The 27,929-nt window shown below is 46.5% G+C and overlaps 1 protein-coding gene and 1 long non-coding RNA gene across 3 annotated transcripts in view; one reads left to right on the top strand and one right to left on the bottom strand.

The window, feature by feature from the left end:
* Nucleotides 1–9,075, top strand: part of LOC310682241 — a 33,677-nt gene extending 24,602 nt beyond the window's left edge. The window contains exons 2-4 of one of the 2 annotated variants that reach the window (XR_014513801.1): nucleotides 7,481–7,640; nucleotides 8,453–8,522; nucleotides 8,614–9,075. This is a non-coding gene — a long non-coding RNA (uncharacterized lncRNA). Of the gene's footprint in view, nucleotides 1–7,480; nucleotides 7,641–8,452 lie in introns of both variants that reach the window. The other variant, XR_014513802.1, reaches the window with a different exon arrangement.
* Nucleotides 1–27,929, bottom strand: part of EXT1 (exostosin glycosyltransferase 1) — a 265,219-nt gene that overhangs the window by 13,227 nt on the left and 224,063 nt on the right. Inside the window, exons 2-7 of the mRNA XM_083450549.1 lie at nucleotides 24,374–24,467; nucleotides 21,644–21,751; nucleotides 12,381–12,500; nucleotides 8,302–8,434; nucleotides 5,358–5,476; nucleotides 2,906–3,001 (exon numbers count right to left, since the gene is read on the bottom strand). Of these exons, the coding sequence (XP_083306675.1) occupies nucleotides 2,906–3,001; nucleotides 5,358–5,476; nucleotides 8,302–8,434; nucleotides 12,381–12,500; nucleotides 21,644–21,751; nucleotides 24,374–24,467 (670 nt within the window). The remainder of the gene's footprint in view (nucleotides 1–2,905; nucleotides 3,002–5,357; nucleotides 5,477–8,301; nucleotides 8,435–12,380; nucleotides 12,501–21,643; nucleotides 21,752–24,373; nucleotides 24,468–27,929) is intronic.

Genomic DNA, 27,929 nt, shown 5'->3' with positions numbered 1-27,929 from the left:
TTATATCCATTATGTAGCTATATGAAAAGAAGCAGCAGAGAGAGAGAGACATGGATGCATTTGCTACAAAGAGCTGAAGGCAGTGGCTATGTTTGCTCTTCCCACTTGTATCCTCACAACTACCCCTGCAAGGTTGACTAGGAGGCAGCGACTGGCTGAAAGTCACTCAAGTGGGGGTTTCAACCAAACCTGAGGCGGGTCACAAACTGACCTACCACCCATACGCATATATGCGTGCAAATTGAGCAGCCAACCCCTGAATGCACGTTTGGACTAAAGGTGGGTCAGTCCCACATCTTAAAAAGCTTGCTCTAAATTTGGTTTAGAGCAGGGTTTCCCAAAGATGGGTCTCCAGCTGTTTTCGGACTACAATTCCCATCATCCAGTCCTGCTAGCTACGGATGATGGGAGTTGTAGTCCCAAAGCAGCCAGAGACCCATGTTTGAGAAACCTCGGTTTAGGCAGCGGTTCTCAACCTGTGGGTCCCCAGATGTTGTTGGACTACAACTCCCATCATCCCTGAACTCTGGCCTTGCTAGCTAGGGGTGATGGGAGTTGTAGTTCAACAACATCTGGGGACCCACAGGTTGAGAAAGCAAGGACAGGCGCCCTTGCATCCGCCAAATGTTGGATTCCAACTCCCATCAGCCCCAGCCAGCAAGGCCAACAGTCAGGGATGATGGGAGTTGTAGTCCTGACCATCTCAGGAGGGGGAGCCAGATGTTGCCGGCCCCTGGCTCAGATCATATATCCTGAAGTCCAGACATTTTGTTTTCTCCCCCGCACCTTTGGGAATTTATTCTGTAGCGCAGAGCAACGTGCCAGTGTGCGAATGGCACACTGTTGACCGCACGTCGAGATTTCTTTGTTGTCTCCAAGATGCCTCCAAGGCATGTTCCTACACATGCTTTGGAATTTGAGGGGGCATTTTGTTCCCTTGGGCTCTCTGATGTAGGAAAAGGAGAAACAATAATGGCAGAAGAGGTGGGCAATCTCCAAGCGGCAGCCTCCTATCTCAGCCCTGCAGCAAATCTCCTGGTACTGCTCACATGGCCACTATTTAGAGTCAGGAACCTAGTTACCTGGCAGCTTAGCCATGCACTGACTTTTCCCTTGTCAAATCTACGGGGGGGGGGGGGGGAGAGACAGTAAACCCAAGGCCCGTACACTTCAAACAGCCGTAAAGCACCTGGAAAACTTCAGTGTGGAAAATTCCTTCTGCTCTACACAGCTGGCTGATAAAAACCAAACCCAAACCCCAAGCCTTCCACGCTGTATTCCATGTCAGTCAAACCAAGATTAGACTCCTTCCCTTCCTCCAGTTTAGCATTTATATCACAGGCTGTTCACAGGGGGGCGGGGGACATGTTTCTGTGTGTGCATGGAAAAGAAGACTCCAAGGTCCAATGCACTGTGCAAATTTTTTTTTTAAAAAAAAATGTGGTGAGTTTGGAAATATGCCGCACAGCCCTTTCTCTGGTGCAGAGGAGAGCAGCACAAAACCAAGCTTCAGCCAGACATAACCACACCAACTTATCTGCAGGTTGTATGGAAAGAGAATCCCAGGAACCTGGATTCTTTTAACTGTGGGAGGGCTGCTCCAAACAGTTGGCATCTTTAATGGACTGGGTATGAGGCAGTTTCCTATGTTAAAAAGTGGGGAAACCACCACCACCGCCCTGTGGAACACCCTGCCACTAGAAATTCAGCAGGAGCTTTTGTGCCAAAGCTCGCTGAAAACTTTTCCGTTCCATGAGGCCTATGCAGGCAATTAAGAGTCCTGTCCACCCCCTACAATGGTCTAGCGATGCTTGTTTCTAATTTCTTTCTTTCTTTCTTTTTGCTTTTAACTTGTTTTAAAACTGTTTTGGTTTTTACTGTTTGGTTTCATGTATAGGTTGCAGGGAATCCAATTCCTCCCACGATGGGCAGCCAAGAAGTAGATAAACAAGAAGAGTTCTTACCAAGTCTTTTATTCAATATTGAGAGAGAGAGAAATTCTGTCTCTCTTGGATAATGGTGTTGCTTGAGTAAAGACCCACCCCCTCCGTCTCTCCTATCAAACGTCTTCCCTGCACCGGCTGATCTGTGCTTTCGGCCTCTGAGCTTTCTGTTCTCCTACTCTCAATGCTTGCTGGGACCTGGAAGGGGGGGGGGGGTCTGGCATGCTTTCCAAGGACACTGAGCCAGCCAGCTGTCTCTCCCCTGGTGCTGCTTCTTCTTCCTGCTCCTCTCCCAATATTTCCCAGCTTCTCCGCTCTGCAGCCTATGAAGTATGACCTTCTGCAAACCACTGTTCTAAATCTGTACTGTCTCCCTCTTCTCTGGGAAGTGCAGCCGGGGGGGGGGGGTGTCCTCCACCATTCCTCCTCAGCCCCTGACAATATTGTTGTAATCCGACGTACTTTTAGGATATAGTAAAGTAAAGGTAAAGGGACCCCTGACCAATATGTCCAGTCGTGGCCGACTCTCGGGTTGCGGCGCTCATCTCGCTTTACTGGGCAAGGCAGCCGGCGTACAGCTTCCGGGTCATGTGGCCAGCATGACTAAGCCGCTTCTGGCGAACCAGAGCAGTGCACGGAAACACTGTTTACCTTCCCGCTGGAGCGGTACCTATTTATCTACTTGAACTTTGAGGTGCTTTCGAACTGCTAGGTTGGCAGGAGCAGGGACCGAGCAATGGGAGCTCACCCCGTCGCAGGGATTCGAACCGCCGACCTTCTGATCGGCAAGTTCTAGGCTTTGTGGTTTAACCCACACGGCCACCCGCGTCCCCTTTTAGGATATAGTGATGTATAATTATTATTTCTTATGCATGCATGAATGAACAAATAATGAATGAATGAATGAATGAATGAATGTTATTTAGTCCCCATGACTGAGACCTTGGCACGGCCCAACTTACCTTGCTCTCTCCTTCAATGACAATAACAGGAACAGCAGTGGCAGGCCATCGGTGCTTGGCAGGGAGGGGTTTATCGCAATTCCATAAGACAATGATCTGAAAAGGAAAATTCATCCTTCGTTGAGCGGAATGCCTGTGTAGCCCAAAGACAAAGCTCAAGCGTCCTCCTTAGTTACATGGTTCAATTTTGAGCTTCCCCAAAAAGATTAAATTGTGCAATCCAATTCTTTTCCAGAGAGAAAAGTACACGACTCATTTTTCTGTCCTGACAATGGGGGACGGGACTCATCCCCTTTGACAGATGCCATCAGAACAGCAATTTCTGCCACATCTGGAAGGATCCTTACAGCTCACTTTGGCAGAGGCCAAAGGCCAAAATGTTCCATTATATAAAGAGCAGGCTCTTATTGCCTTAACACTGCTGGTATGATACGCAGTTTTGTGCCGCTTCTGTCGTGCTGTGTGAGCACTGGGCGGGGATCGGGTCCAGCTCCCGGCTCAGCTTTCAGAGTTGCCTGTGTGCTGTGATTCCAGAAGCAGGAAGGAATGTGTGGAATCTAGATTCAGCTTTCTAAGAATCTCTGCTTTCGGGTATATTTCAAGGCAGGTCTCTAACCCTTATGACTGGAAATATAAGCTTGGAAGTAAGTGGGGACGTCTTGGTGAAATCTCAGGAAGGTGGCTGAGCAAGATTTGTCATGGGTGGGTGTCTGTCGTCCATGCATTTCATAGCAAAAACAGCGCATTCAGAATGGAACTAGCTGCCTTAATATGTGCCTTAATAGTGCCTTAATATGCAGAGTTTGAACAGGTTGCAGAATTCAGCTTCCCTTGACACTGGATTTTAAATTGCCTGGGTGCAGAATTCTGCATTTTGTTATTTTAAAGCTGGGCTAGCTGGCCGGTGGCCCTCCAGTAATTGGGCTTTAGACCCCATCAGCCCTGGTCCATGATCAGTGATAATGGGAGTTGTAGTTCTTCGGCACCTGAAAGGGCCACAGGTTCCCCATCTCAGTTTGAAAGCACGGAAGACTGCTAGCCTGATAATAAATGTCTCAGGAAGCAGTAAATTAAACTAAAATATTTCCTCTGGGACTGGACCTTAGGCAAGGATGCAAAGCCAACTAGCATACCTTTGGGAGAATAAAAGACTTGTGGAACACGTGCTGCTGGCCACAACTCTCCAACGAGGCCTCCTGCACAACCATGTTTTTCCATTTTGTCACAGTTCGCACTGAATCTAAACTTCCTGGATGATATTTCAATAAGGGTGGAGAGACAGTAGCTCAGAGCAATCCCTGGCAACTCCATAGGATCTCAGCTACCAGAAGGACACTTGTCTGAGTCCCCAAAAAGTCACTGCTAGCCAGAGCAGAGTTATTGACTAGATCAGTCTCAGACGTTGACATCACCTCTGACTGCTGGCATTCCTGGCTGGAGCTGGTAATTAGAATCACAGAAATGTAGAGTGGGAAGGGGACCCGGGAATCAACTAGTCTGACCCCATTCAATGCAAGAATCTTTTGCCCAATGTGGGGCTTGAACCCACGACCCTGGGATTAAGTGTCTCATGCTCTAATTGCAGTGCAGCAACTTCTGGAAGCCTACAGGCTCTGGCAGGCAGAGCGAGATGGACCAACTGTCTGACTCGGCACAGAAGAGTGTGCTATCTTCACGCGAAATAAAAGCTACTGTATTTTTCGCTCCATAGGGCGCACTGGACCATAGGGCGCACCTAGTTTTTAGGGGGAGAAATAAAGAATTTTTTTTTTAACCCGCTTGCTGTCTTGCCTTCCTCTTTAGCCACGTACAACCTCTCCAGCCGGGAGAGGCCGCGCGCGGCTTCGTTTTTAGCCGCGAGGCTGGGGCAGGGGAAGCCCGAGCTGCCCCTGAACCCAGCCCCCAGAACAGGTCCGGGAGCAGAGGCAAGGTTGCGCAGCCTTGCCGACGCTCGTGGAGCTTGTGGGCTGGGGGAGCGCTCCAAAGGTTTGCGGATAGCTGCCTGAAGCCTGGGGAGCACAGTGGGAGTTGGCACTGCGCTCCCCAGGCTTCGGGCTGCAGGCTGGTATCCGCAAGCCTTCGGAGCCCGGTGGGAACTCCCGCCGCGATCCGAAGGCTTGCAGATAGTTTCCTGAAGCCTGGAGAGCGAGAGGGGTCAGTGCGCACCGACCTCTCTCACTCTCCAGGCTTCAGCGAAAGCCTGCATTCTCTCCTTAGGACGCACACACATTTCCCCTTCATTTTTGGAGGGCGATAAACTGTGTCCTATAGAGCGAAAAATACGGTATTTACATCTCTTTAAACTCTGCTGCATTTGCCAAAGCCCTGCATTAGAAAAGCACATCGACATCTATCAAGCAAGAGGCACGTCAAAGAGTACCCTTTATTTTGAAGTCATCTCAGAGATACGGTTCAATGGTGGACCGCCTAGAGGCCAAGTCTAATTTCTTACCTGGGAACAGTACTGGGATTTGGCTACAGCAACCAGGAGTTTCAGCACAGGTTGAGACTGAGAAACTAAAGGAGTAACTGCATGGATAACGGCGGTGAATTTGGATGGGGGCTTGACGCCTGGAAAGGAAGCCAGCAGTAAAAATATATATAAATATATGTTGTTAAGCAAAGGGCGACAAATCAGTATTGTTATGTAAAGGGCGACAATCTGAGCAGTAAAGAATTGCTGTCATCTGAAACAAAATGAAATTTGTTGACTTCCCCGCCCCTCGCGTGTGGAGGCTGGAGGGATCAAGAGCGATTTGCTTCACTCCCTGCACCGGGTTTTTATCGATTTTATCTATTGCAATTCTATCCCATTTTTTTAAAAATCCAAGGAGCTCAAAGTGGAAGGCATGGCTCCTTGTTTAATTCTGCACAACAAACCTGTGAGGTAAGCTAGCCCAGTGACTGGCCTAAGGCCACCTGGAGGATCAGACCGTGTAGGCCAGCCTTCTCCAACTTGGCTGACCCTGACAGACGCTGTAGCCCAAAATAGCTGGAGGGTACCAGGGCTGTGAGGAAGACTGGTGTTGGCTGATCAGCTGGAGAGAGGCCTGATGGACGGAAGATCCCACTTCATGAGCAGGAGGGGAGCCACAGATCAGTGGCTCTGCACATGGACAGTCTCAGGTTCAGTCTCTTGGTACAGCCAGCTAAAAGGACCAGGAGATGGGAAGGCAGTCCTTGTGAGATCTTGGGCAGCCACTGCCAGTCTAAGTAGACAATACTGGGCTTGGTGGGTCACGGGTCAAATTTGCCCCATAGCTGCTATGCCTGCCCATTTGTTACCCAGCCAAGTGCAAGGCTTTGGTATGAATTTACAAGGCCCTTATCAGTTACAAGGCCCCAATCCCTTATCTCCCTGTTTGACTCCTTAGAGGAGTCTCTGTTGGGGGTCCCCGATGGCTCATAGGCATGTCTTGTAACGGCCAGAAGCCACATGTTCCAAGCCTGTGGAACTCCCTCCCAACTGAGATTAGAGAGGCACGCCCCTTGCTCAAATTCAGGCACCAGACAAAGACTTCCTTTGAAGGCAGTGTTCCGTTGGGTTTTACGATTATGATGATTTTATTGTTGAATGGTTAATTTTCACGTGCACAGCTTTGAACTGCTAATGATTAAGTCTGAATTTATGAACAAATAATAAACGGAAAGGCCCCTTTAGTCGTTTGCTGACCCCCCCCCCCCACCTGTTGGCTTTTACACATGGAGGGCTTCTTTTGAATCGGCCTCTCTTGTCAATTTAGGAACTGCTGACACAGGTGCGTAACTGCACCTGTCCTTATGATTAGATTGGATTTCATACGCTTAGAAGGTTTGCCTATTGATTTCGTAAACTAGGAAGTCTCTCTACAGGTACGTGGGGAGCAGGTCCTCAACATGAAGGATTTCTAGCACCCATCTTGCATGACCTGTGTATGGGCAGCTATGATGCTTGGCTCAACCTCCCCACCACACTAAGAGCTATTCTCTCCCACTGCTTTCCTTGAGATCCAAATTCTGCTCCAACCACAACCGTGTGTGGGGGGGGGCACTGATGATATAGGGAACAACAATCCTGTGGTGAAATGAAGTAAGATCAAGAGGTGGAAATATCAGGGGTCTGTTATATAGGTAGACAGGTGTCAGCTGATGCAAGCAGAGGGAGATGTGAGCACGTTTTAACCATCCTAATCACCATAATCATATCTGCACAGCACTCCTTCTGTGGCGTGTAAGATGCCACAACGCAATGGCCTCATACAGAAACAACCATGGCTCTTTGCTGGTAACATAGCTGGTAAATTAGAAGTCAGACAAATAGGAAAATATCCTTCCTTCCTTCCTTCCTTCCTTCCTTCCTTCCTTCCTTCCTCCCTTCCCTTCCCTTCCCTTCCCTTCCCTTCCCTTCCTTCGTCTGGATTGATTTCCCTCCACTGGTGCTAAACATGTCTTTGCAATACATGTGGCATTTATAGAAACACTACAGCTTAAAAGCACAGCAGATCCTCCCATCGCAACGGCTCGTAGAAGCGCCTCAAAACTTCCCTTCCGATCTTTCTACTTCACAAGAGAAATACGGTTTGCATCGCTTCACAGGGAGCTGGGAGAATTCAAGAGACAAGAGCTTAAAATGTGCTTGAAGTGACCTTGAAGCTAGTGGGACTCGCTGCCTGCTCTGCCAAAGAACCAGTCTCCTCTTTGGGGTGAAGACCCCATGCCATTTGTTACCCCCTCCCTCTTTTGCAAGGTAACTGGGGTTTTTTTTGGGGGGGGTTGCTTGGGGAAGTGGGATGATGACTGCTCCCTGGAATGGTTGGCTAAAATTGTGCTTCTGAGGTGAAAGTTCAGACACCCCCGTTAGCTTCTTCAAGTGTTTCATGGCAACACTTGAGCGGCCCAGTTTGAGGGCAAGCTAACAGGGGTTAATGCTGAGAAGGGAAAGAACTGGGGGGATATGGGCACCCCCTCCAGAAAGGGGGGGGGTGAGGTGGGAGTGCTACAAGGCTGGTTCCTGATTTGTGCACCCAGGCAGGGCCGTCTTATCCATAGGCGCTAGGGGTGCGGGGTGCCGGGCTCTCAGGGCACCAGGCCAAGAGTCCAGGGCCCGAGAGTTGAGTCTATGGAAGAGCCCGCCTGTTGGTCAGAACATCGTGGCGGACTCTTCTGCTGCAGGCAACTCTGCGCTGCGAATTCTGGGGTGACCGAGCCAGCGAGACGCTGAGGCAGGTGGCTTGCTGGCTCCGCCCTCCTGCGCTCCTGGGACTGGGCAATCTGGGGGGGCACGCACGCTGGGTGGATCTTTGTACCCCAGCGCTACATATGCTTAAGACAGCCCTGCACCCAGGTTTTTTGAAAAGCCCATACCCCCCTTTGTGACGCCTCCGTATAGGAAAGGTCATCCACCGAGAATCACTTACCTAGATTAGCATAATAGTAAGGAAAATCTCCCAGATATGACGAATACTGTGGCAGTACAAATAACCCTCCGGGGTGCTTGTTCCATATTAAGCTGTTACGTGATATGTGCTTAAATATTCTGTCTTGAATAATCTGTCAAAAGGGAAAAAGAAAGGGGAAAAGGAGCGACTCTTAAGAAGGTCCGAATGAGAAACGGGAGAGGTGGTGTCGCTTGCCGAAGGTAGCAATCAGCACACTTTTCTGCAGAAAGCCAGCAAGAGGCCGGTTGTTTAGCATTCCTGTTTAATCTATTTCTCTTTTCTCCCAAGCAGCCCCGATGATGCTGGACCCGTTCGCATTCCTGCGGGTTAGAAGCCTCGCATAATGGTATTCAAACTACCTCATTAGGTGCCGCAGAAACCGTGGCAACAGAGTGAACTTATTAGATGCTGCAAGCCGGAGTCAAAATATTTTCGCTTTTTAAAATGGCATGTCAGCTTGCGAGGCTGATGAATCCATGCTACAATTTTGCCATCAATGTCCTGCATAAGATAATTAGTCTGGCGGTAGATTTAGACAGGGTGGTACCTTCCTGGAATAACGATGACTGTTACCTTCGCCTCCTTCCCCTTCTCCGCCCCCCCCCCCCCCCGCAAACACACACAAAAATATGGTGCCGGAAACACAAATTGCATGGAGCAGAATGTAATGATAGCCCCATGGCTTCGGCCCAAGGAAAAACCAAAGGTGCAGTAACATTTATTCGGTTCTGCTCCAATTCTGTGCAAGCATGGGGGGGGAAACAGCTGATTTTGTATGGGGGCAAAAAAGCAGGATGCTGAGGAGATCAGCTCCCGTCTTATAAAAGCAAGGCCCAACGTTGGGTATCGCCCCCACAACCTCCATCAATTCCAGCCAGCATGGTCAGTGTTAAGCGAAGCCGCAATAAACAAACAAGAATATTCCAAAAGGTCTAATGAAAATAAGGTCTGCCTGCTGAAGGAAATTCGGTAAGGAGGGGACCAGTGCTCACAGCTCAGTGACAGAGCACACACTTCAAATGTAGGAGAATGATCTAGGCGTGGTCCATGGCTTCTCCAGGGGACAAAAACTGGGACAGTCTGAAACTCTGGAAAACTGCTAGTCAGTGTAGAGAACCTGTGACCAAGTCCAAATGTTGGACTCCAGAACCCATCATCCTTGACCGTTAGCCATGCTGGCCTGAGGCTGATGGGAATTGGAGTCCAACAACATCTGTAGCCCCCACTCCTAGTGTAGAAAATACTGAGTGAGGTGGGCCCAACGGTCTGAGTTGCTAAGTGGCCCAACTGCACTGGCTGCCAATCAGTTTCTGGACTCAATTCAAAGTGCTGGATTTGACCTTTAAACGGCCTAGGACTGCAATACCTCAAGAACCGTTTCTCTCCATATAAACCATCCCAGACTCTGTGTTCATCCTATGAGGCCCTTCTTTGTGTGCCTCTTTCATGCGAGGCCCAGAGTGCGGCAACACAAGAAGGGGCCTTTTCTGTGGTGGCCCCTCATTTGTAGAATGCTTCCCCAGGGAGGCTCGTCTGGCACCTTCATTGTGCATTTTTAGGCTCCAGGCCTGAAAACGTTTCTCTTAAACCAGGCATTTGGCTGATTGACATCCCATGCCTTTTTAAAGATGTTATGGGACGAAGGATTCTTGATTTGCTGCTGTTCTTATTTTGTTTTTTATATTGTAATTTTATGTTGCGAACCACCCTGAGATCTATGGATGAAGGTTGGCATGCAAATGGAAGAAATAAATAAGATAAATATGCCTGGATAGCTCAGTTGAGCGTGGTGCTAATAATGCCAAGGTTGCTGGTTCAATTCCCATATGGGACAGCTGCATATTCCTGCGTTGTAGGGGGGTTGGACTAGATGACCCTCAGGGTCCCTTCCATTTCCCAGTCTCTGTCATTCTTGCTGTTGCCCATTCAGAAGAAACAACCAATAAAACTGCAGCAGGAAGGCCAAGTTTGGCTTTCCTGTGACAGTGCAGAAAGGGCACTTCTCTAGTTAAACGACACTGATGATACACAATACTGTTTCACTGTTGAGATTCAGGACAATGCTTTTCCTCCCGGCAACTCAGCCAGGTTCAGTTTCTGAAGCAGGCATCCAATGCCTTTGTTCAGATTGTGCTTTTGCTGCTTACAGATCCCGTTATTTTGCGGGCCAAGGTCCTGACCTAAAAGGGCTTTACCCAATTTAACAGATGGCTATTTCTGGCCATGAAAACAACACTTAACCGTCTGCAGAGCAGAAACAGACCGGGGGGGGGGGGGAGGCGGGGGGGGGGGGAGGAATCTGTAAGAAAGGATACAGGAAAGGACAAAAAGGGAACAAATTTACAGCTCCTCCATTAACAATAAAAAAGCACAGGGAAAATTGGTGCACACATGTTGCTAAATAGCATCTTTGGATTTTGCCTTGTAAAAGATAATGGCATTAAAGAAATCCCTGCTGAAAATTAAATCTAAAAAGATGTTTTTTCTGTTTCTAACATTAGTGTGTAGGCTTGCCACAATTCCACTTTTATTGGGGACACACACACACTTCTGCTAATTCAAGTCAACTCTCATTCAAGGGGGGGGGGAAATCCAATATGGGCTGCACATGGGAACTTCTCACCAAAATAAAGTGTGTTGCATTAGATAAGCTTCACATTTCATCTAGTCCACGGTTAGCCAATGAGGTGCCCATCAGAAGTTACTGGACTACAACACCCACCATCCCTGCTCACTGGCCATACTGGCAGAGGCTGATGGGAGTTGGAGTCCATCAACATCTGGAGAGAACCATGTTGGCTGCAACTGAGTTAGCATAACCGAATGAGACTTAAGGGTAGGGGTGTGTGTGTGTGTGCGCACTAGAAAAGGGCCAAATGCATATATAATGATGGCCCCTTGCAAACCCTGGTTTGGCAATGGAGAGAAAGTCTGCACTCCTCTCTTTTTTTCCTCAGGACAGTACTAACCACCATCAAAAGTTAAGATGTGCCAGCCATGGTTCCCTCATAGACCAGCACTCGAAAACATGGTTTGAAGTGTGGTTGCAAATCATAGTTGATGAGGGAATCTGATCAGCATTAACCATGGTTTGGTGTTATGAGTGAGCGGCCTTGGGCTTACACGCACTCCTTCCTTGCCTTGCATGTGCAAACCATTTCTGGTTTGCAGCAACCTAGACTTTGTCATTATGTCTGAATCAAACCCAAATTGCTTAGAAGAACAGGGCCCCAAACCGTAGTTTGATGGGGGCTTCTGCAAGCCATGGTTAGCAGGGTTTGGACAAAACAGCAAACCATGGTTTGTGACAAACTAGGATAATAACATTCCCCATCAGCTGTGGAGTAACAGAAATTGAAATTACTAGTGCTGATAATACTAAATCACTTTTAACATCACATCTTAGTCCCAGAGAGAGAGATAAATGTGTGCGTGTGAGGGTTTGTAACATGCACCCACAGCTCTACAAAAATCCTTTAGAAAATGTGGGAGACTCGTTTCGTTTCCCATCAGAGTTGCTTGTTAGTTTTCTGTCATCTTCCTCTTGAATCTACTCTATGTCCTACTAAGCGCCTCACCCCACGCCACCCCAGGCAGACCAGTCAAAGGGCCATCAAAATGTCTTGGGGGCACAAAAGCCTGCCATTAGAAGAGAGGGCTTTGCAATTCTACTTCTTCAGAAAAGCGATTTATCCAGAAAGGTTCCCTAAAAGACCTCATTCACCAGGCATGACAGGAATACTGATTTACCCACCGCAAAGCCCCCAAGAAGCCACTAGTCTGCACAAGGCAACTTTCCCCTGGAAGTGGAATGGCTTCTCATTTGTCATGGTGTCATTTTTTCTTACACCAGGCCCAGTAACAAAGAAACGTTATTTCCTCAGGGGAGAAAAGTTATAGAGACGGTGAAGGTCTTTCCTCTGCCCCATTCCTCACATGTGCACACAACCCCCCCTCCCGAGCGACCCACTGTCTCCCCCCTCAAGAGCCAAGGTCAGGCAAAGCTTGGGCACTGAGACCGCCAACGCCTCCACTAATATCTGAGAACAGTTACTCACCTCTAGCGTGGTCAATACAATCTTCTCAACCGAAGAAAAATAAGCCTCCCACAAGAACTGTGTCTGCTGTCTAAGTGCTAGGATTTTATCCTGATGGATAGACCTGATTGTAGAAGGGATCTGTAATACAACGTTGAAACAAATCAGACAGTGTAGAAAACATTGCAACCCGAGAACATTAAGGCACTTCTGGGGGCCTTTCCAGATGATCCGTTTACGGCACAATCAGTTTAGGTTTTATAGATCAGCGCATAGTGCATTTGGCTCCCATTTGAAGCACACAATCCACACTGTCAGACAACAGCAGCAGCCGTGATAGCAGTAATTGGAAATTGAATTATACAGGCTGCTCGTTTGTGCTGCTGTCTCTCTGTCCCACTTCCGACTGGACAGACTGTGCTTCCCACACTTCTGAGAGTTTGCAAAACCAGAGACTTTTCCAGAACAAGATCTCCCCTGCCAGGGAGATCTCTTTTACCAAGTTAACAGCGCTCTGCCACTCTTTCCCTTCAGCTTTAAAATAGTTGTGAGAATTTCGCATCAGTGCCCTGTAGTTGTTATTCTTATTTTGGGGTTCCAGTGCCCTCAGTGTGGGTGCCCCATAATCTTTCAAAATCAGAAAGGTTCAGTTCCTTTCTCATTTCCAGTAGGAAGCTGGCTTGACTAGACAAGCAACCCCAACGGAGGCCATATGACCTGACAGATATGACCCCTCATATCTGGTCCAATTACAGGCCAACCACTTTCTCCAAATCCTGCCTTAGCCCTACGATCTATGGACATAGACTTAGGCTCCACGCTCTGCCACGATGAATAGTAGGCTTCTTACTGACTGTGGCACGATTAACGATAGCCCTGAAATGGAAGAACCAGAATGAAATACCCTTGAACATATGGGGAAATAATGTCTGGGATACAGCAAAATCTGAGCATCTCACCAGACGCAGGAGGGCCATTAAAGACATAATAATAGAGACACTTTCCAAGAAACATGGACCCGTTTCTTTTATGTTAATGACCAAAATCAAGACCTCCTTATACCAACCACTCAATATTCTCAATGGAGAGGTTACGTTATGTCTGAATGTTGACTGTGTTAAGTGTATATCTAGAGACAAGGGGTAAAACAAACACCATTAGTTGTATTGCTAGATAATTGTTTAATGGTTGTTGTATTTGTTTCAAAACCAATAAAATTTTGTGTTTAAAAAAGATACGGTCCTGTACTGTCAATATATGAACTAGCTCAATGTGCTTCGTTCCCAGTTCACCGTGATCACCCTTAGGGAAAGTGGTTTAACTAGATTAGGGGTTGTCAAGATGGTGGCCTCCAGATATGGAACACAGGTGGCACTGTGGTCTAAACCACTGAGCCTCTGGGCTTGCCGATCAGAAGGTCAGCAGTTTGAATCCCCACAATGGGGTGATATAACTGAAGGAACTTCTCTGACAGGTGAGCTCCCGTTGCTCTATCCTGCCAATTTAGCAGTTTGAAAGCACGCCAGTGCAAGTAGAAAAATAGGTACCACTGTGGCAGGAAGGTGAACTGCATTTCCATGTGCTCTGGTTTCCGTCACGGGTTCTGTTGCACCAGAAGCGGTTTAGTCATGCTGGCCACATGACCTGGAAAGCTATCTGTGGACAAATGCTGGCTCCCTCAGCCTGAAAAGTGAGATGAGCGCCGCACCCCATAGTCGCCTTTGACTGGACTTAACTGTCCAGGGGTCCTTTACCTTTAATCTCCAGATATTCCTGGACTCCAGCTCTCATCAGCCCTGCCAGCTGGGACTATGGGTGCTGCAGTCCAGCAATATATGGAAAGCACCACATTGGCTACCCATGGGGACTAGATCACACGTGGCCAAAAACTAGATCATAGCATGACCCTGTCCATTTAGGCCAATGGGGCATCTTCTCCAACATTCTGCTCTCACAGTGGCCAACCAGACGCCTGTGGGAAGTTTGCAAGCGGACATGAACACAACACTCTGCCCACCTATGACTCATAGCAACTTATTCAGAGTCACACTGATAGTGGAGGTAGAACTTAGCCATTGCGGCTAGTGGCCATTGATACTCGATTTCCCGGGTACAACCTAATGCCTGCTGTTTCCAAGAATCCATGCAAAGAATGCAGGACTAACTAGACTTCGATCTATATCCAGCCGGGCTGGATTGTGTCCTTAAAAGCAGGAGTACCTACTTGGGACCAGTTAACTCAGCTGAGTTATGCTTTAATACCTTCCCAAGTGTGTGTTCTTGCTGTCTAATTCTTACACTCATTGCTGGACCGCAGGGATTCGCGTTCCACAAACAAACAAGGGGGAAAAGAAAGAAATAGACCATGCAAGATTGAGGTTTGCCCAACTCATGGCCTTCAGGCACCTTGCAGACTCATTCAAGGAATATGCGCGGACACAGCAAAATAAATGCACCCAGGTACTTTTCTGTTCTTCCCTTTCTGCTGTTTATTTAGACAAGCTTATCTGAAGGGGGTGCAGAAATAAATCCTTCCTTTTGTTTGGAGCATAGTGTTTTCTCATTAGAGGGCTCCATTCCCTCTAAGCCTTTCAAATATTCATATATTTTTTCATATATTCTTTCCGGACTAATTATGTACAAGGCAAGCACCTATGTTTGCTTTTGATTTGTGCTGCTCTGCATTTTCCTCTTAGATATTAGATTACACACAGCAAATGCTTTCTCACTCACGCACACCCTTCTCACTTATCGGAGGGGGTTGGGGGGAAATCCATTTCCCAATAAAATATTCTTAATTAGAATACATCTGTTCTCTGCATAGCCTCTTGGGAGGGGCAGCCGGAACAGCTTGGTGGCAAGGATCTCCTTATGTCAAGCACAGATTTCATATAGGCTTGGCATCAAGTTCAACTAAAAGCAGCTCAGTTTGAAATGCCCAACTTTCCTGAGATTGCTTCAGCAAAACATTAAGCCCATAATGAATGTCAGGTGTGAAACAAAAGGTCCCAAGACGAAACCAGAGGCCTTTCTCCTGGGCATGGTCGGCCAATTGGTGTTAAAGAAAGATAGAACCTTTTTTATGTATGCTACAACAGCAGCAAGAATACTTATCGCAAAGTATTGGAAGACACAAGAGCTACCCACCCGGGAAGAATGGCAGATGAAACTGATGGACTACATGGAAATGGCGGAAATGACTGGCAGAATCCGAGACCAGGGAGAAGAGTCGATGGAGGAAGATTGGAAAAAATCAAAGTATATTTACAGAAATATTGCAAAATTAATGAATGTTAGATGAATATTGGAATGAAATTATAAGGTTTTAGCAGAAGTCTTATTAAGAATTACATGAATATTAATTGTTAATGGGATAAAGTGGAAAATTCAAAGTTAAAATGTGTTAGGATAAATTACAGAATAAAAACTGAAGAAGAAGAACCGGCAATTCGAACTAGAATACAAAAAAGGGAGGTGTGAGGAAGTCGAGGAAATAAGCAAATGACAGATATAGATATAAAATTTGGATGTGTGTTTAAATGTTTTTGTTTTCTTTATGTTGTATTGTTGTACTGTATTCTTTTTATTGTTGATGTATTGTTTGTTGAATTTATGTATTGTTTTTCTTTATTGTTGTTCTTTTCATAATTATAAAATATTCAATAAATATTATTTTAAAAAAACAATAACAAAAGGTCCCAAGACAATGGGATAGGTTGCTGAACTACAAAGCGGTTTCTCCTTCATGGAGAGCACGTGCTGCGGTGGGAGCAACCATGACATCCCCTGTTGCTGGGCGGGTTAGTTTGGATGGCCACGGATTTGATTGGGCACCTCCAATGTTGCTGGGGAAAATTGATTGTTGCAATTTTATTTGATTGATGGGGGTGCTATATAGGTCCCTGTGCGCAGCGTTGAGCTTCTTCTTTTCACTGCGCACATCGGATTACCCGCCCACCCTCCCTTTATTTAGGATTTGTTTGCGCTGATCTTGCTATGGCTGTCATTGGGTCGTCTGCTTTGGAGCAGGGGCCTGGTAGGAATTTTACCATTTGGCTGATTGGCTGGTGCCATTTGGGTTTTGCCTACTTCGTAGCAAATCGTTACAACTTGTAAGGTTGCAGTTAGGCATTGGTTAGTTTTTTGGTTGGTGGAGGGGATGTGGTTGGCTGTGCCTGACCCTCCAATGCTGTTGCTGCAAGAGTATTCCGTTAAAGGAATCCTTTTGTCCGTATCCCTGGCAAAGGGCTAGGGCCATGCAAGAACCCCAGGGAGCATTTGGGGAGAGGGGCGAGCCTGGTGCCCAGCTTTTTCTCTCCCCCAAATTGTTTACCCCTACTGACTTCCGCATGGGTGTGGTTGTCACTTCTGTTCCTACCTCCAAGTGGGAACAGATAGTCACTAACCAATGCCTAAGCAACCACTCACTTACTGTAATTCAATAAAGTTGTGGCCAGAATTATGCCAAAAACCAAAACAAAAATGGCCAGGAGGAGGAGAATAGCCAGATATATCAACTGTTCATAGCCAGACCAGGACTGCTGAGACCCTGGTTATTATGCAGAAGGTGCATTTTTCCTATGATGCTAGAGTATTATTTAAAAACTGCTCAGTTGCCTTTCCAAATAACCTCTTCCTAAGGCAGATTGCAACAGATCATCTAATACCCAAACCTAACTGTGCAATCAGAAGCGAGTCCCATGTATCCAGTGAGGGTTAATAATGAGTAAGCATATTTATAATTGCAGCCTACTTTCACTTATTTTTTTCACTAAACCGGTATTTTGAATTGTTCTTGCAGCCTTGCTCATGGCTAAAACGTTATAGGGCACAGATATCTGGGCAATATGTACAGGTAGAATGTTTAATAGCCACATGCATTTGGAGACAGGTTTTTGCGATGTTTAAGCGTATGCATTTTTACTTGTTAGGCAGCTATTTTTGTAGTATAAATTTGAATTGATCGCATTAAGTTATTTTTGCCCAAGCGCTTTCAGCCGAATCTTTTGATATATACCTGTGTGTGCAACGAAGAAGCATCAAATCCATTAGACAGAGCGAGCCATTCATATTTGCAAAGCAGGGGAAAAGCTTATTTTCTAAACTATATATTTTTGTGCGAGTTGATTCGCTTCTAACAGATGGGAGCCGAAACCAGAGCTCCCATTTTTAACCGTGCTTGGCTATTTGCTATTAATCTTCTTGGCCCAGAAGTTGGGTGTGAGAAATGATGGATCTGTGCTGATCTGCCACAAATACACTAGAATTATTAGAAAGGGATGACGTTTTAATAGCAGGTCATTTGTGTAATAATGGGGAAGAGAAGGTGGGGAGGGAGAATGACTTTTGCATTAAAAAAAGGAGGGTAGGATGGGGGGAGAGAGAGAGAGAGAGAGAGAGCGCTTCTAACTGGTTCAAGCTTCCCTGGAGTGGGAGCTGGTGCAAGGATGAAGAGAATATGTAAATAAAAACATCCGAGCTAGTCTAAAAATGAGAAATGGGAAACTGTAACACAACAAAAACATTTCCCAGAGCAGACATTCTGGCTCAGCGCCAGGTCTTTAAAAACCACTGTTAATAATGGCGTAGTAGCTTGCCTTGGTAAGGAAGCAGCTGTGAAGAGAATCAATTCTGCATTACAAGAACAGGACAAAGATTTGGAACATTAATATCCCCATGTGGGGAGGCAAGTGGAGGGGGGAGAGAAGAGAGGGAGACCTGGAATCCTTCCTTCCCTTTGCCTTCTGCAACCAGAAAGCCCAGATCCTGCAGCTGGGTCATGCAGATTTTCAAAATGTGCAAGATTTAGGTATTTCGGTTGCATGGCAGGGGCCATAATCAAGCAATAGAGCTGTGCTGGACTGCTGGATAGCTCAGCTGGTTCAAGTGTGGATAACACCAAGGTTGCAGGTTTGATCCCCATATGGGATAGCTGTATACAGTGGTACCTCGGGTTAAGTACTTAATTTGTTCCGGAGATCCGTACTTATCCTGAAACTGTTGTTAACCTGAAGCACCACTTTAGCACGCTGCCGGAGCACGATTTCTGTTCTCATCCTGAAGCAAAGTTCTTAACCTGAAGCACTATTTCTGGGTTAGTGGCGTATGTAACCTGAAGCGTATGTAACCTGAGGTACCACTGTATTCCTGCATTGCAGAGGGTTGGACTTGATGATCCTAGCTTTACAAGTCTTTGATTCTATGCTTTGCACGCGAAAGGACCCCAGTTTCAGTTCCTGGCATCCGTATGCATCAAGATGCAGGGATTTGCCTCTGTTTCCCTGACGTTGGAAGAGCAGACAGAGGTGCATAAAATCAGGACCGGCAGGGAGAAAATGAATAGGGTGCATTTTCCCTTCCTCTCTTGCTGTCAGGCCCGGTGGATTCTCCCCTCCCCCCAGTAGCATCAAAGAGCAAGGAAGAAACAAGAAAGTATTTATGGTTTTATTCAGTCATCGGGGTGCAAGACAAAGAATCCTGTCCTTTACTCCATAGTGACATTGCTCACTCTGAGCTCCTGCCCTTCTCACCCCAGCAACAGCCCTTGGCTCTTGGGGGGGGGGGCAGTAGTCAAATGTCCTTGAGCCCATTGCTCTTGAACTCTAATTGGGCGATGAGATCTCGAGGAGTTTGGCTCTTCTATGCCTTCCAAGCTGGCTGTTCTCCCCCTCCTTCTCCTAACACCTCATAACTAAGCTGTTCTGAGTTCTGCTGTAATTCAATCCTGTCTCCCTCTTTTCTGGAAGCTACTGGAGAAGGGTGGGTGGGCAATCTCAACCATTCCCCGTCCTCCTCCGAGGGAAGCAGAGGAGAAGGAGGGGGGTGATCTCCAACCCTCCTTCTCCCCCTCCTCTTCGGTCCAGCCCCTGACAATACTGGGTCATCCAATTAAGACGAATGGTGGGAGATTCGAGACAGACCAAACAGAGGGCTGCTTCACACAGGCAGAACCTGCTACTTGCAAGGAACAGCAATGGTCACCAACTCAGATTGCTTTCATGGGAGGTTAGATAAATTCACGGAGCCTCATGCTATTAATGGCGATCGATTAGGATGGTTGTGCACTGCCTCAAGAGCCAGAGGCAATATGCCCCTGAATACTAGTGAATATAGTTAAAGCTATGGTTTTCCCAGTAGAGATGTATGGAAGTGAGAGCTGGACCATGAAGAAGGCTGATAGCCGAAGAATTGACGCTTTTGAATTATGGTGCTGGAGGAGACTCTTGAGAGTCCCATGGACTGAAAGAAGATCAAACCTATCCATTCTGAAGGAAATCAGCCCTGAGTGCTCACTGGAAGGACAGATCCTGAAGCTGAGGCTCCAATACTTTGGCCACCTCATGAAAAGAGAAGACTCCCTGAAAAAGACCCTGATGTTGGGAAAGATGGAGGGCACAAGGAGAAGGGGATGACAGAGGACGAGATGGTTGGACAGTGTTCTCGAAGCTATGAACATGAGTTTGACCAAACTGTGGGAGGCATGGAAGACAGGAGTGCCTGGTGTGCTCTGGTCCATGGGGTCACAAAGAGTCGGACACGAATAAACGACTGAACAACAACAACAACAAAATGGGAGCAGGTCCACTGCTTTCAGGATGTCCACAAGTATCTGGTAGGCCGCTGTGGAAACAAAACGGCCTTGAGCCACAGGGCTCACCTTATGTCCTCACTCATTACATTATTTCAAATTACTGGAGAAGGAGGAATGGTATCTTAAGATGTTGGAATATGCAGCATTAGCAGGTCTGATCAAGATGATAGAACATACAAAGAAGATTGGAAAATATTTGTAGATTACCGTATTTTTTGCTCTATAACACGCACCAGACCATAACACGCATGTAGTTTTTAGAGGAGGAAAACAAGAAAAAAAATATTCTAAACGAAATAGTGGATATATGATTTTTGTGGTTCATGCTGTGGCCACAGACATGTGATCTGACAGTGAGTTTGGAGTAGCCCAATGCAAAAATCCTGAGGATCCATGTGGCTCCATGCTTTGTAACCACGGAGGAGGGAAGGAAGGGGAACCATGGATCCTCTGCTCACGACTGCAGCAGATCCCCACCACCACCCGCAGGCATTCTCTCCACAACACGCACAGACATTTCCCCTTACTTTCTAGGAGGAAAAAAGTGAGTGTTATGGTGCAAAAAATACGGTATATTAAAAGTCAGTGTCGGCAGGTAAATGCATTAGCAGGATTAGAGTAGATTCAGCGGTATAAGGTAAAGTGAGGTAAAAATAAGATGAGAGGGGAAGGTATGGAATATTTAGCATATGCAGAGTAGATGGGTAACTGAAGACACCATGGAAGGAGGGGGAGGGAAATCAAGACTATTGGGAGTGTTTGGGTGGTTATTGTATAAATGTGAAATATGTAACAGAAAAGCAAATAAATTTTTTATATACAAAATGGTATCTTTGTGTGGGCCTGGCCTGACTGTGTAGCTTGGCTGATCTCACTTTCTCTTCCCAAGAAACTACTGGTTTGCAATAATTGGCCCATGGAAGAGGCGAAAAAAATCCAAGGGACATGTCTATCCTTTCCCCATGTTTCTACATCATATCCCATCGTGAAGCCATTCTGAGCTGCCCCCAAATAATGTCTTGTAGTGTGGAATACTATTGCATCCAACTTCCTGTCCCCCTAGAGAAAGGGGAATAGGAGACTAGGAAGGGTCTGGTGTCTTTGTTTTGAGGAATATGAACTTTGAAAATTCCCGTACTGATCTGCAGCTCTTGGACTAATGTGTGGATTGGAACTTAGCTACCCAACAGAATCTGCCTTCCAAATGTTTAAACCATCAAAACACAAATATAAATGCGTACTTTGAATGAAAAGTACACGTCTGCACCTCAAAACACCTATTTAAATCTGTCGACTTCAACTGGTCTCTTGTGAGGGCAACTTAAGTCAGATACCAGCCACTGAGACCGTTCAGAACCATGAATATCCTGGAAGTTGAAAGAAACTTTCCCCTTCCAAGCACTTTGCAACTCAGAAGCTCGTGTGCATTTCTCTAAAAAAGAAATGAGCCGCTCGTACATTTTTAACCAAGACATTTGGAGGCCTGAGTGACCTTCATGTCAGAAAGTGAATGATGCCTTATTAAATGAGTTAATATTCACAATGACACAGACAAATCCCTCCTGATAAAAATCTCTTTTATAGCCGTGACCTTTCGGATACATCTTTCCTGGAAGTGTGGGAAATGGCTGCCACTGTCAACCACTCTGACGAAGGCCGCGGTTTCTCCCTCCCCTCCCCTCCCCCGCCTTACCTGTAATAACAATCTCTCATCCCCTATGACGGCAGCTTGATTCCAATCAATCACTTCGGAGAATGGCAGCTCCCATCCATTGCTGAGCATCACAGGAACACAGGCAGCCTGCGTAGGCAATCATTAAAATCAGGAAAATGGAAACAATTGCGGCAAAGGCACGCTGGCCCTTCCAAGGCCCCGTGGCAATGAAATTGCAGCCTATTCTGCAGAAATGGGACTTTAATAGAGAATTATGTTGAAAAGTATTGTGGGACCACTGTCATGCCACATTCTGAGGATCACTGAACCTTGGGTCTGGCAGGTCCACTATTGGAAGGCTCATATACTCAGACCACAGAGACAGAGTGGGAAGCCTATCAACGGAGTGGCCCTTGTTTATTCCCTCTAATGCCTGGCTACTTGCATGGGTACACACAGATTGGCACAGGCCCATTGGTACACCCCTGTGTGGGCTTGCTGTTGGGTCAGAAAGTCCAGCAAATGCAGAACACGGCAGCTACGTCGCTGCGTGGGCCACCTATCCCAATCATATTGCACCGGTTCTGGAGGGTTTGCCATGGCTACTAATTGGCTACTGAGCCAAAACGAAGGTGCTTATTATTTTTTAAAAAAATAAAAAATAGGATTTTTATATTAAAGATTTTCAAAACACAGAAAAGTACATGGCACCTCCACTTTCAATTCACAGAGCCTTTTTCACGGTTCATTTACACATAGTGAGAGACACCTTTGTCATAGACATCTTGCACTTGGGGGGAAAGAGAGGGGAGAGAGAGAGATGGGGGTGTTGTTCTCTCATTCTGTCACACAGTGTTAGCGTAGGGGGTTGTGTCAGCATCATGCGGGTAGATTCTTTGTGTGTGTATATACCCACCCACCCACTGAGAGAGGTTACGAGGTATGAAGGTGCTTTTGTTGATATACAATGCCCTAATGACTTCAGGTCTGGATAGCTGGAGGAAGGCCTGCCCCCATATAAGACCTTCCTACATGTTGAGATCCTCAGAAAAGGCTCTCCTGGTTTTACTGACCCCAGCTGAAGCACATTCCATGGCAACCCAGTGGGGAGGGCCTTCTCTGTGGTGGCACCCAGCGTGCAGAATTCCATATCCTCTAAAGAAGGCGGGTCTAAACTCTGATGAGCTTTTGGTGCCTCCTTAAAACTCACCTGTTCACCCAGGCCCCTGCTGGCTATTAATTCCTAGCTTGGTTATATCAGTGATTAGAATTTTAGATTTTAATATATGGATTCCATTGTAATTTATTTATATCTCTCGGTAGCTTTAGCACCTTCAGAGTGTGGGGGAATTCCAGCCGGAAAGAAACCTTTCCTGAAGCCCTTTCTCCACAGGGCTGCTTCCAGCAACTTCATTTTACAGCTTCAGTCATACTCTCTATCTTGGCCTTTGATGGTTCGGGCATTTTGTTTTGTGGGATCCAAATTTGTAAACGCGGCATCTTTCCTTTTAAAGGCATGGCCTCCTGCACCTCCACTTGTGTGCCATGGTAACAGGCTCATTTCCTTTCCATTCACAACTGTGCCATTCACAACTGACCCTACCGTTTCCAGTGCCTGCTGTTTTGAAATCCTGGTGGATCAATGCGGGGTCAAGGACAGACGTCACCGCGGCAAAGAAGAACACTCCCGACCCCAGCCTTTTGCTGCAGAGATGCCCTTTATTTTTTAACAGTTATTTTCATGCCATTTTAACCCTGGGCGTGCTCTCCCCTGCAGATCGCTTCCCTGTCGCCTGCCTGTTCAAAATCCAACCTAATTGATGCCGTCACTTAAAACTTACTTAGTATGCAATGTGAAAACCCGGGCAGAATTTATAGGCAATTTTGTCTCGGCTGAATTAAAACAATGAGCTGTATTATTTATTTCCTCCTAACTTCCTGGTCGGATGAAGCCAGTGTTTCTCCAGGAATATAGATTCTCTCCCCCACCACACCGCACACACTCCCCAAGTTCAACAAACCCTCTTAGGCTAAGTTAAGGTTACCAGATGTCCCCGGTTCCTGGGGACAGCCCCCAGATTTGCAAATATGTCCCCGGAAACGTGGCAGCAGCAGCCTGGTAGCGCAGTTGGCTAAGGCTGGCTTCAGGAGCTGCTCGCTACTCGCTGCTGCCGCCACTGCCAAAGGTGAACCGGGGACGTCTGGTGGTACAGATCTCCTGCCCTTTCCCCCTTTGCCCTTTTTAAAAAAACTGGGCAATGGCTGCTCGCCCGCGACTCCCGAGCCTCCCCCGATCTGTCAAAACAAAGGGGGAAGGGGGCAGGAGATCAGTGAAGGCTTGGAGTCATGGGCGGGCAGCATGCCGTTGCCCAGTTTTTAAAAAAACTGCGCATTTATGTTTCACAGGGTGAGAAAGAAGGGCTTTGCACCTTTATACAATATGCATGTGTGCTTGGGCCCAGGGTCTTTTGCCTCACCATCCCCACTACTGACTCCCTGTTGCTACTCAGCTTCAAATAAGTAAGTAAGTAAGTAAGTGTCCCCAGATTCATTGAAAAAAATCTGGTAACTATAGGCTAAGACAACCCAGCTTTGGTGCGGGCAAAATAGCTGCTGACTGCTCCTGAAGTAGGAACGCTGGATTATGGACTATTAGGGAAATGAAATCTCCAATCCGCCTTCCTCTTGCCTGGCTATCACGCAGCACAGAATTCCAGCTGACAGGAGTGCTAAACGGCTCTAAGTCTCCAGTCAAACGGTTGATCTTACCTGCAGGGCCTCCAGGAACCTGAAGGATCCCAGCCTCCGGCCACGAGGGACGAGACAGAAAGTGGCATTGTGCAGCATTTCACGATAATCATACCTAACAGGAGACAGAGAGGGGGGAAATAATAAATTAACAATGAGCCCGGGAGTAACTGTGCATGCAAATGTAAACATCTGGTGCGGCACATCTGGTTAGACTCATCGCCGGACCAGCTCACATCTGCAAAGCTGGCATCGCATTAGGGGAGACGCAACAGGAACAAAAGCAAAAATGAGAAAGGAAAACAAATGTAGATGGCAATATGAAAGCAACTGAGTGACGCTGAACTGAGTCCCCGTCCTCGGTGCTGGATTTACATATAAACTAAAAAAGCTATAGCTTAGGGCCCCACTCTCTTGGGAGCCCCCCAAAAAATTTAAAGAAAAGAAAAACACCTGGGTGTACATTTCCAAAATATAAGATAAAAACCAAATAAAATAAAACCTACATACAGAAACAGTGTTTTGTGTTGTGTAGGTTCCTATGATGTAAGTAATGGTGCCCTGCTTTCTAGCCTGCTCCCTAAAATATCACTGGTTTGCTCATTTCTATATATAGGCAATGACAAACCTAGACAGCATCTTAAAAAGCAGAGACATCACCTTGCCAACGAAGGTCCGTATAGTTAAAGCTATGGTTTTCCCAGTAGTGATGTATGGAAGTGAGAGCTGAACCATAAAGAAGGCTGATTGCCGAAGAATTGATGCTTTTGAATGATGGTGCTGGAGGAGACTGTTGAGAGTCCCATGGACTGCAAGAAGATCAAACCTCTCCATTCTGAATGAAATCAGCCCTGAGTGCTCACTAGAAGGACAGATCGTGAAGCTGAGGCTCCAATACTTTGGCCAGCTCATGAGAAGAGAAGACTCCCTGGAAAAGACCCTGATGTTGGGAGAGATTGAGGGCACAAGGAAAAGAGGACGGCAGAGGACGAGATGGTTGAACAGTGTTCTCAAGGCTACCAGCATGAGTTTGACCAAACTGTGGGAGGCAGTGGAAGACAGGAGTGCCTGGCATGCTCTGGTCCATGGGGTCATGAAGAGTCGGACACGACTAAACGACTAAACAACAACAACAACAACATATAGGGTGCCTACATTCTGCATGTGGAAAGGGCTTTAGATACCTATTAGGTCCATAAATTACCATATAGCATATATTCAACACAAAAAACAGCACAGACAATTTGTTGTTGATAAAGGACAGCTGGACACGTTCAGTAGCTTAGCGCCTCATCAAACCTAAATCCGGCCCTGGCCGTCCTACAGATTATTTCTGTTTAAAAGCAATGGAGGACGGGCAGACCAAAAGTGGGGGGTCAAGGAGGGTCGGTTGTGGTGGTGGTGGGGAGTGGGAAACGTCCCTATTTTCACCTGAGGAGTGTTGGAGGGTGTGGGGTTTGCAGTGCAATGCTGTCACTGGTAAGGTAAGCAGAGAATAGGGGCGACTTTTAACGGAGGTTCAAGGAGACAGGGAGACTGAATGCAGGGAGAGAAAACATGAGAGAAAACAGAGATGGAGAAGAATTTGGTTTGGTCCACATTTTTAACTGAATGGCCCTCATTTTTACCTCCTGGGTTTGTACATCAATTTGAATGCAATTCTTTGGCATTCACTTAAAATCACCATGGATTATTGTGGAAAAGTGATGTGTGTCAGAAATAGATGACCCGTCTCACTAAAAGGGAACCCGGGCTTGGAATTTGTCCTGCTTTGCTGTTCTTTGTAAACGTGACAAACATTGTCTATTTTTCTCGTCTTGGGATTTTTGGTTTCACATTGTAAACTACCCTTGGGAGAAGCTGGGATTACTCTTATGTCTTCATATTAAACAACACAAAAAACATACAGCATCTCTTTTGACTAAGCAGCAGAACAAAAACCATTTGTTGTTTGGAAAACGGTCTTGAGATGCATTTCTGAGCTCAACAGATGCTATTGCAATTTTTATCGCTAGAACGATCTTGGGCTGAGGAAGATTGGCTCCGATTAATGTCGGATTGTTATCATTTTTTAATAAATCTACGTTTGGAATATGTGATTAATGAATTGATTTAATGCACCCCATTAAGTCACTCATGCTTTCCATTCTGGAAATATTGATGCGAAAGCTGCCCCACGAAGGCATCAATTTATTGTCACTGGAGAAAGAGGCTTGACAACCAATACAGCCAACCAAGAGCAACCAGGCACCAATACAAACTCACCTTAATCAACCCAGTAAAGGATGAAAAATGGCTAAAAAGAGTCAGATTGTGTAACTGTGGGCCAGCAGGGGACAAATTAGCTGGGCTAGGGAGGGAGAAAGCGTGATTCTAAATGTGTGTGTGTGTGTGTGTGTGTGTGTGTGTGTGTTGTGATGCAAGACTGGTTTGGAGAAGAAATTTTGGCAATTAAACACAGAGGACCGGTGACCCCCGTTTCTCAAAATTAAAGCGTTTAGCTAGACCCTACTGCTTTCTTTCCAATTCCATCAATCATTTCAGAACCATTTACCAAAAACACACATCAAATCCCTAACAGTTTCAAGCCAGTTATTAGCTAATTGTGCTTTTGGCAAACCTGCAAATGGCTCTCAACTTGCCAAGCCTGCTGGTTCCAGAGACAAAAAGGATCAAGACTGAATCTCTCCTTGTCCCCCCCCCCCCCGCCCCACCTCACATCTCTTAAACACACACATGCACCTTCCTTTTCAACAGAGATTTCTGTACTCTGCAAATAGTATAGTAAAATAGTCAATTTTTTACTTTGACAATAAAATCCTGCACAAAAACTTCACAATGTTAATAATCTCATTTAATCATAGGCTGCAGACACTGAATGTTTTAAAGGTATTCTCTCTCTGTGTGTGTGTGTGTGTGTGTGAGAGAGAGAGAGAGAGAGAGAGAGTGTGATACATCTACACTGTACATGGACATATGCATTTCTGCTTTTATATTTAGTCTCAAGAGGCTGTGAAGACTGCAGTAAACTAATTTTCAATTACAGGCCCCATCATTAGGAGAGTCCCATTTGCTGAAAGTAGTGTGTATAACTTGCATGGGAATAAGTGTGTTTGTATGGGAAAAAGCCACTTGGAATGGATTAAGATTCCCTCCACCACGGCCCAATGTAATTCCAAACTACAGAAGATGAAACTGATAGGCTGTATTAAAAAAGAATAAAACCCTGCAATCTCATTCCCTGTCTCCCTTTTTTATACAGTGGTACCTCAGGATACAAGGGGCGTGGGTTGCGCTGTGGGTTAAACCACAGAGCCTAGGACTTGCTGATCAGAAGGTCGGCAGTTCGAATCCCCGCGATGGGGTGAGCTCCTGTTGCTCGGTCCCTGCTCCTGCCAACCTAGCAGTTCGAAAGCATGTCAAAGTACAAGTAGATAAATAGGTACCGCTCCGGCGGGAAGGTGAACGGCGTTTCAGTGCGCTGCTCAGGTTCGCCAGAAGCGGCTTAGTCATGCTGGAAGCTGTACGCCGGCTCCCTCGGCCAATAAAGCGAGATGAGTGCCACAACCCCAGAGTC

Source organism: Podarcis tiliguerta (assembly GCF_965153285.1).
Source record: "Podarcis tiliguerta genome assembly, chromosome: 7".
Classification (NCBI taxonomy): Eukaryota; Metazoa; Chordata; class Lepidosauria; order Squamata; family Lacertidae; genus Podarcis; species Podarcis tiliguerta.
This window is presented reverse-complemented; position numbering and strand designations above follow the sequence as displayed.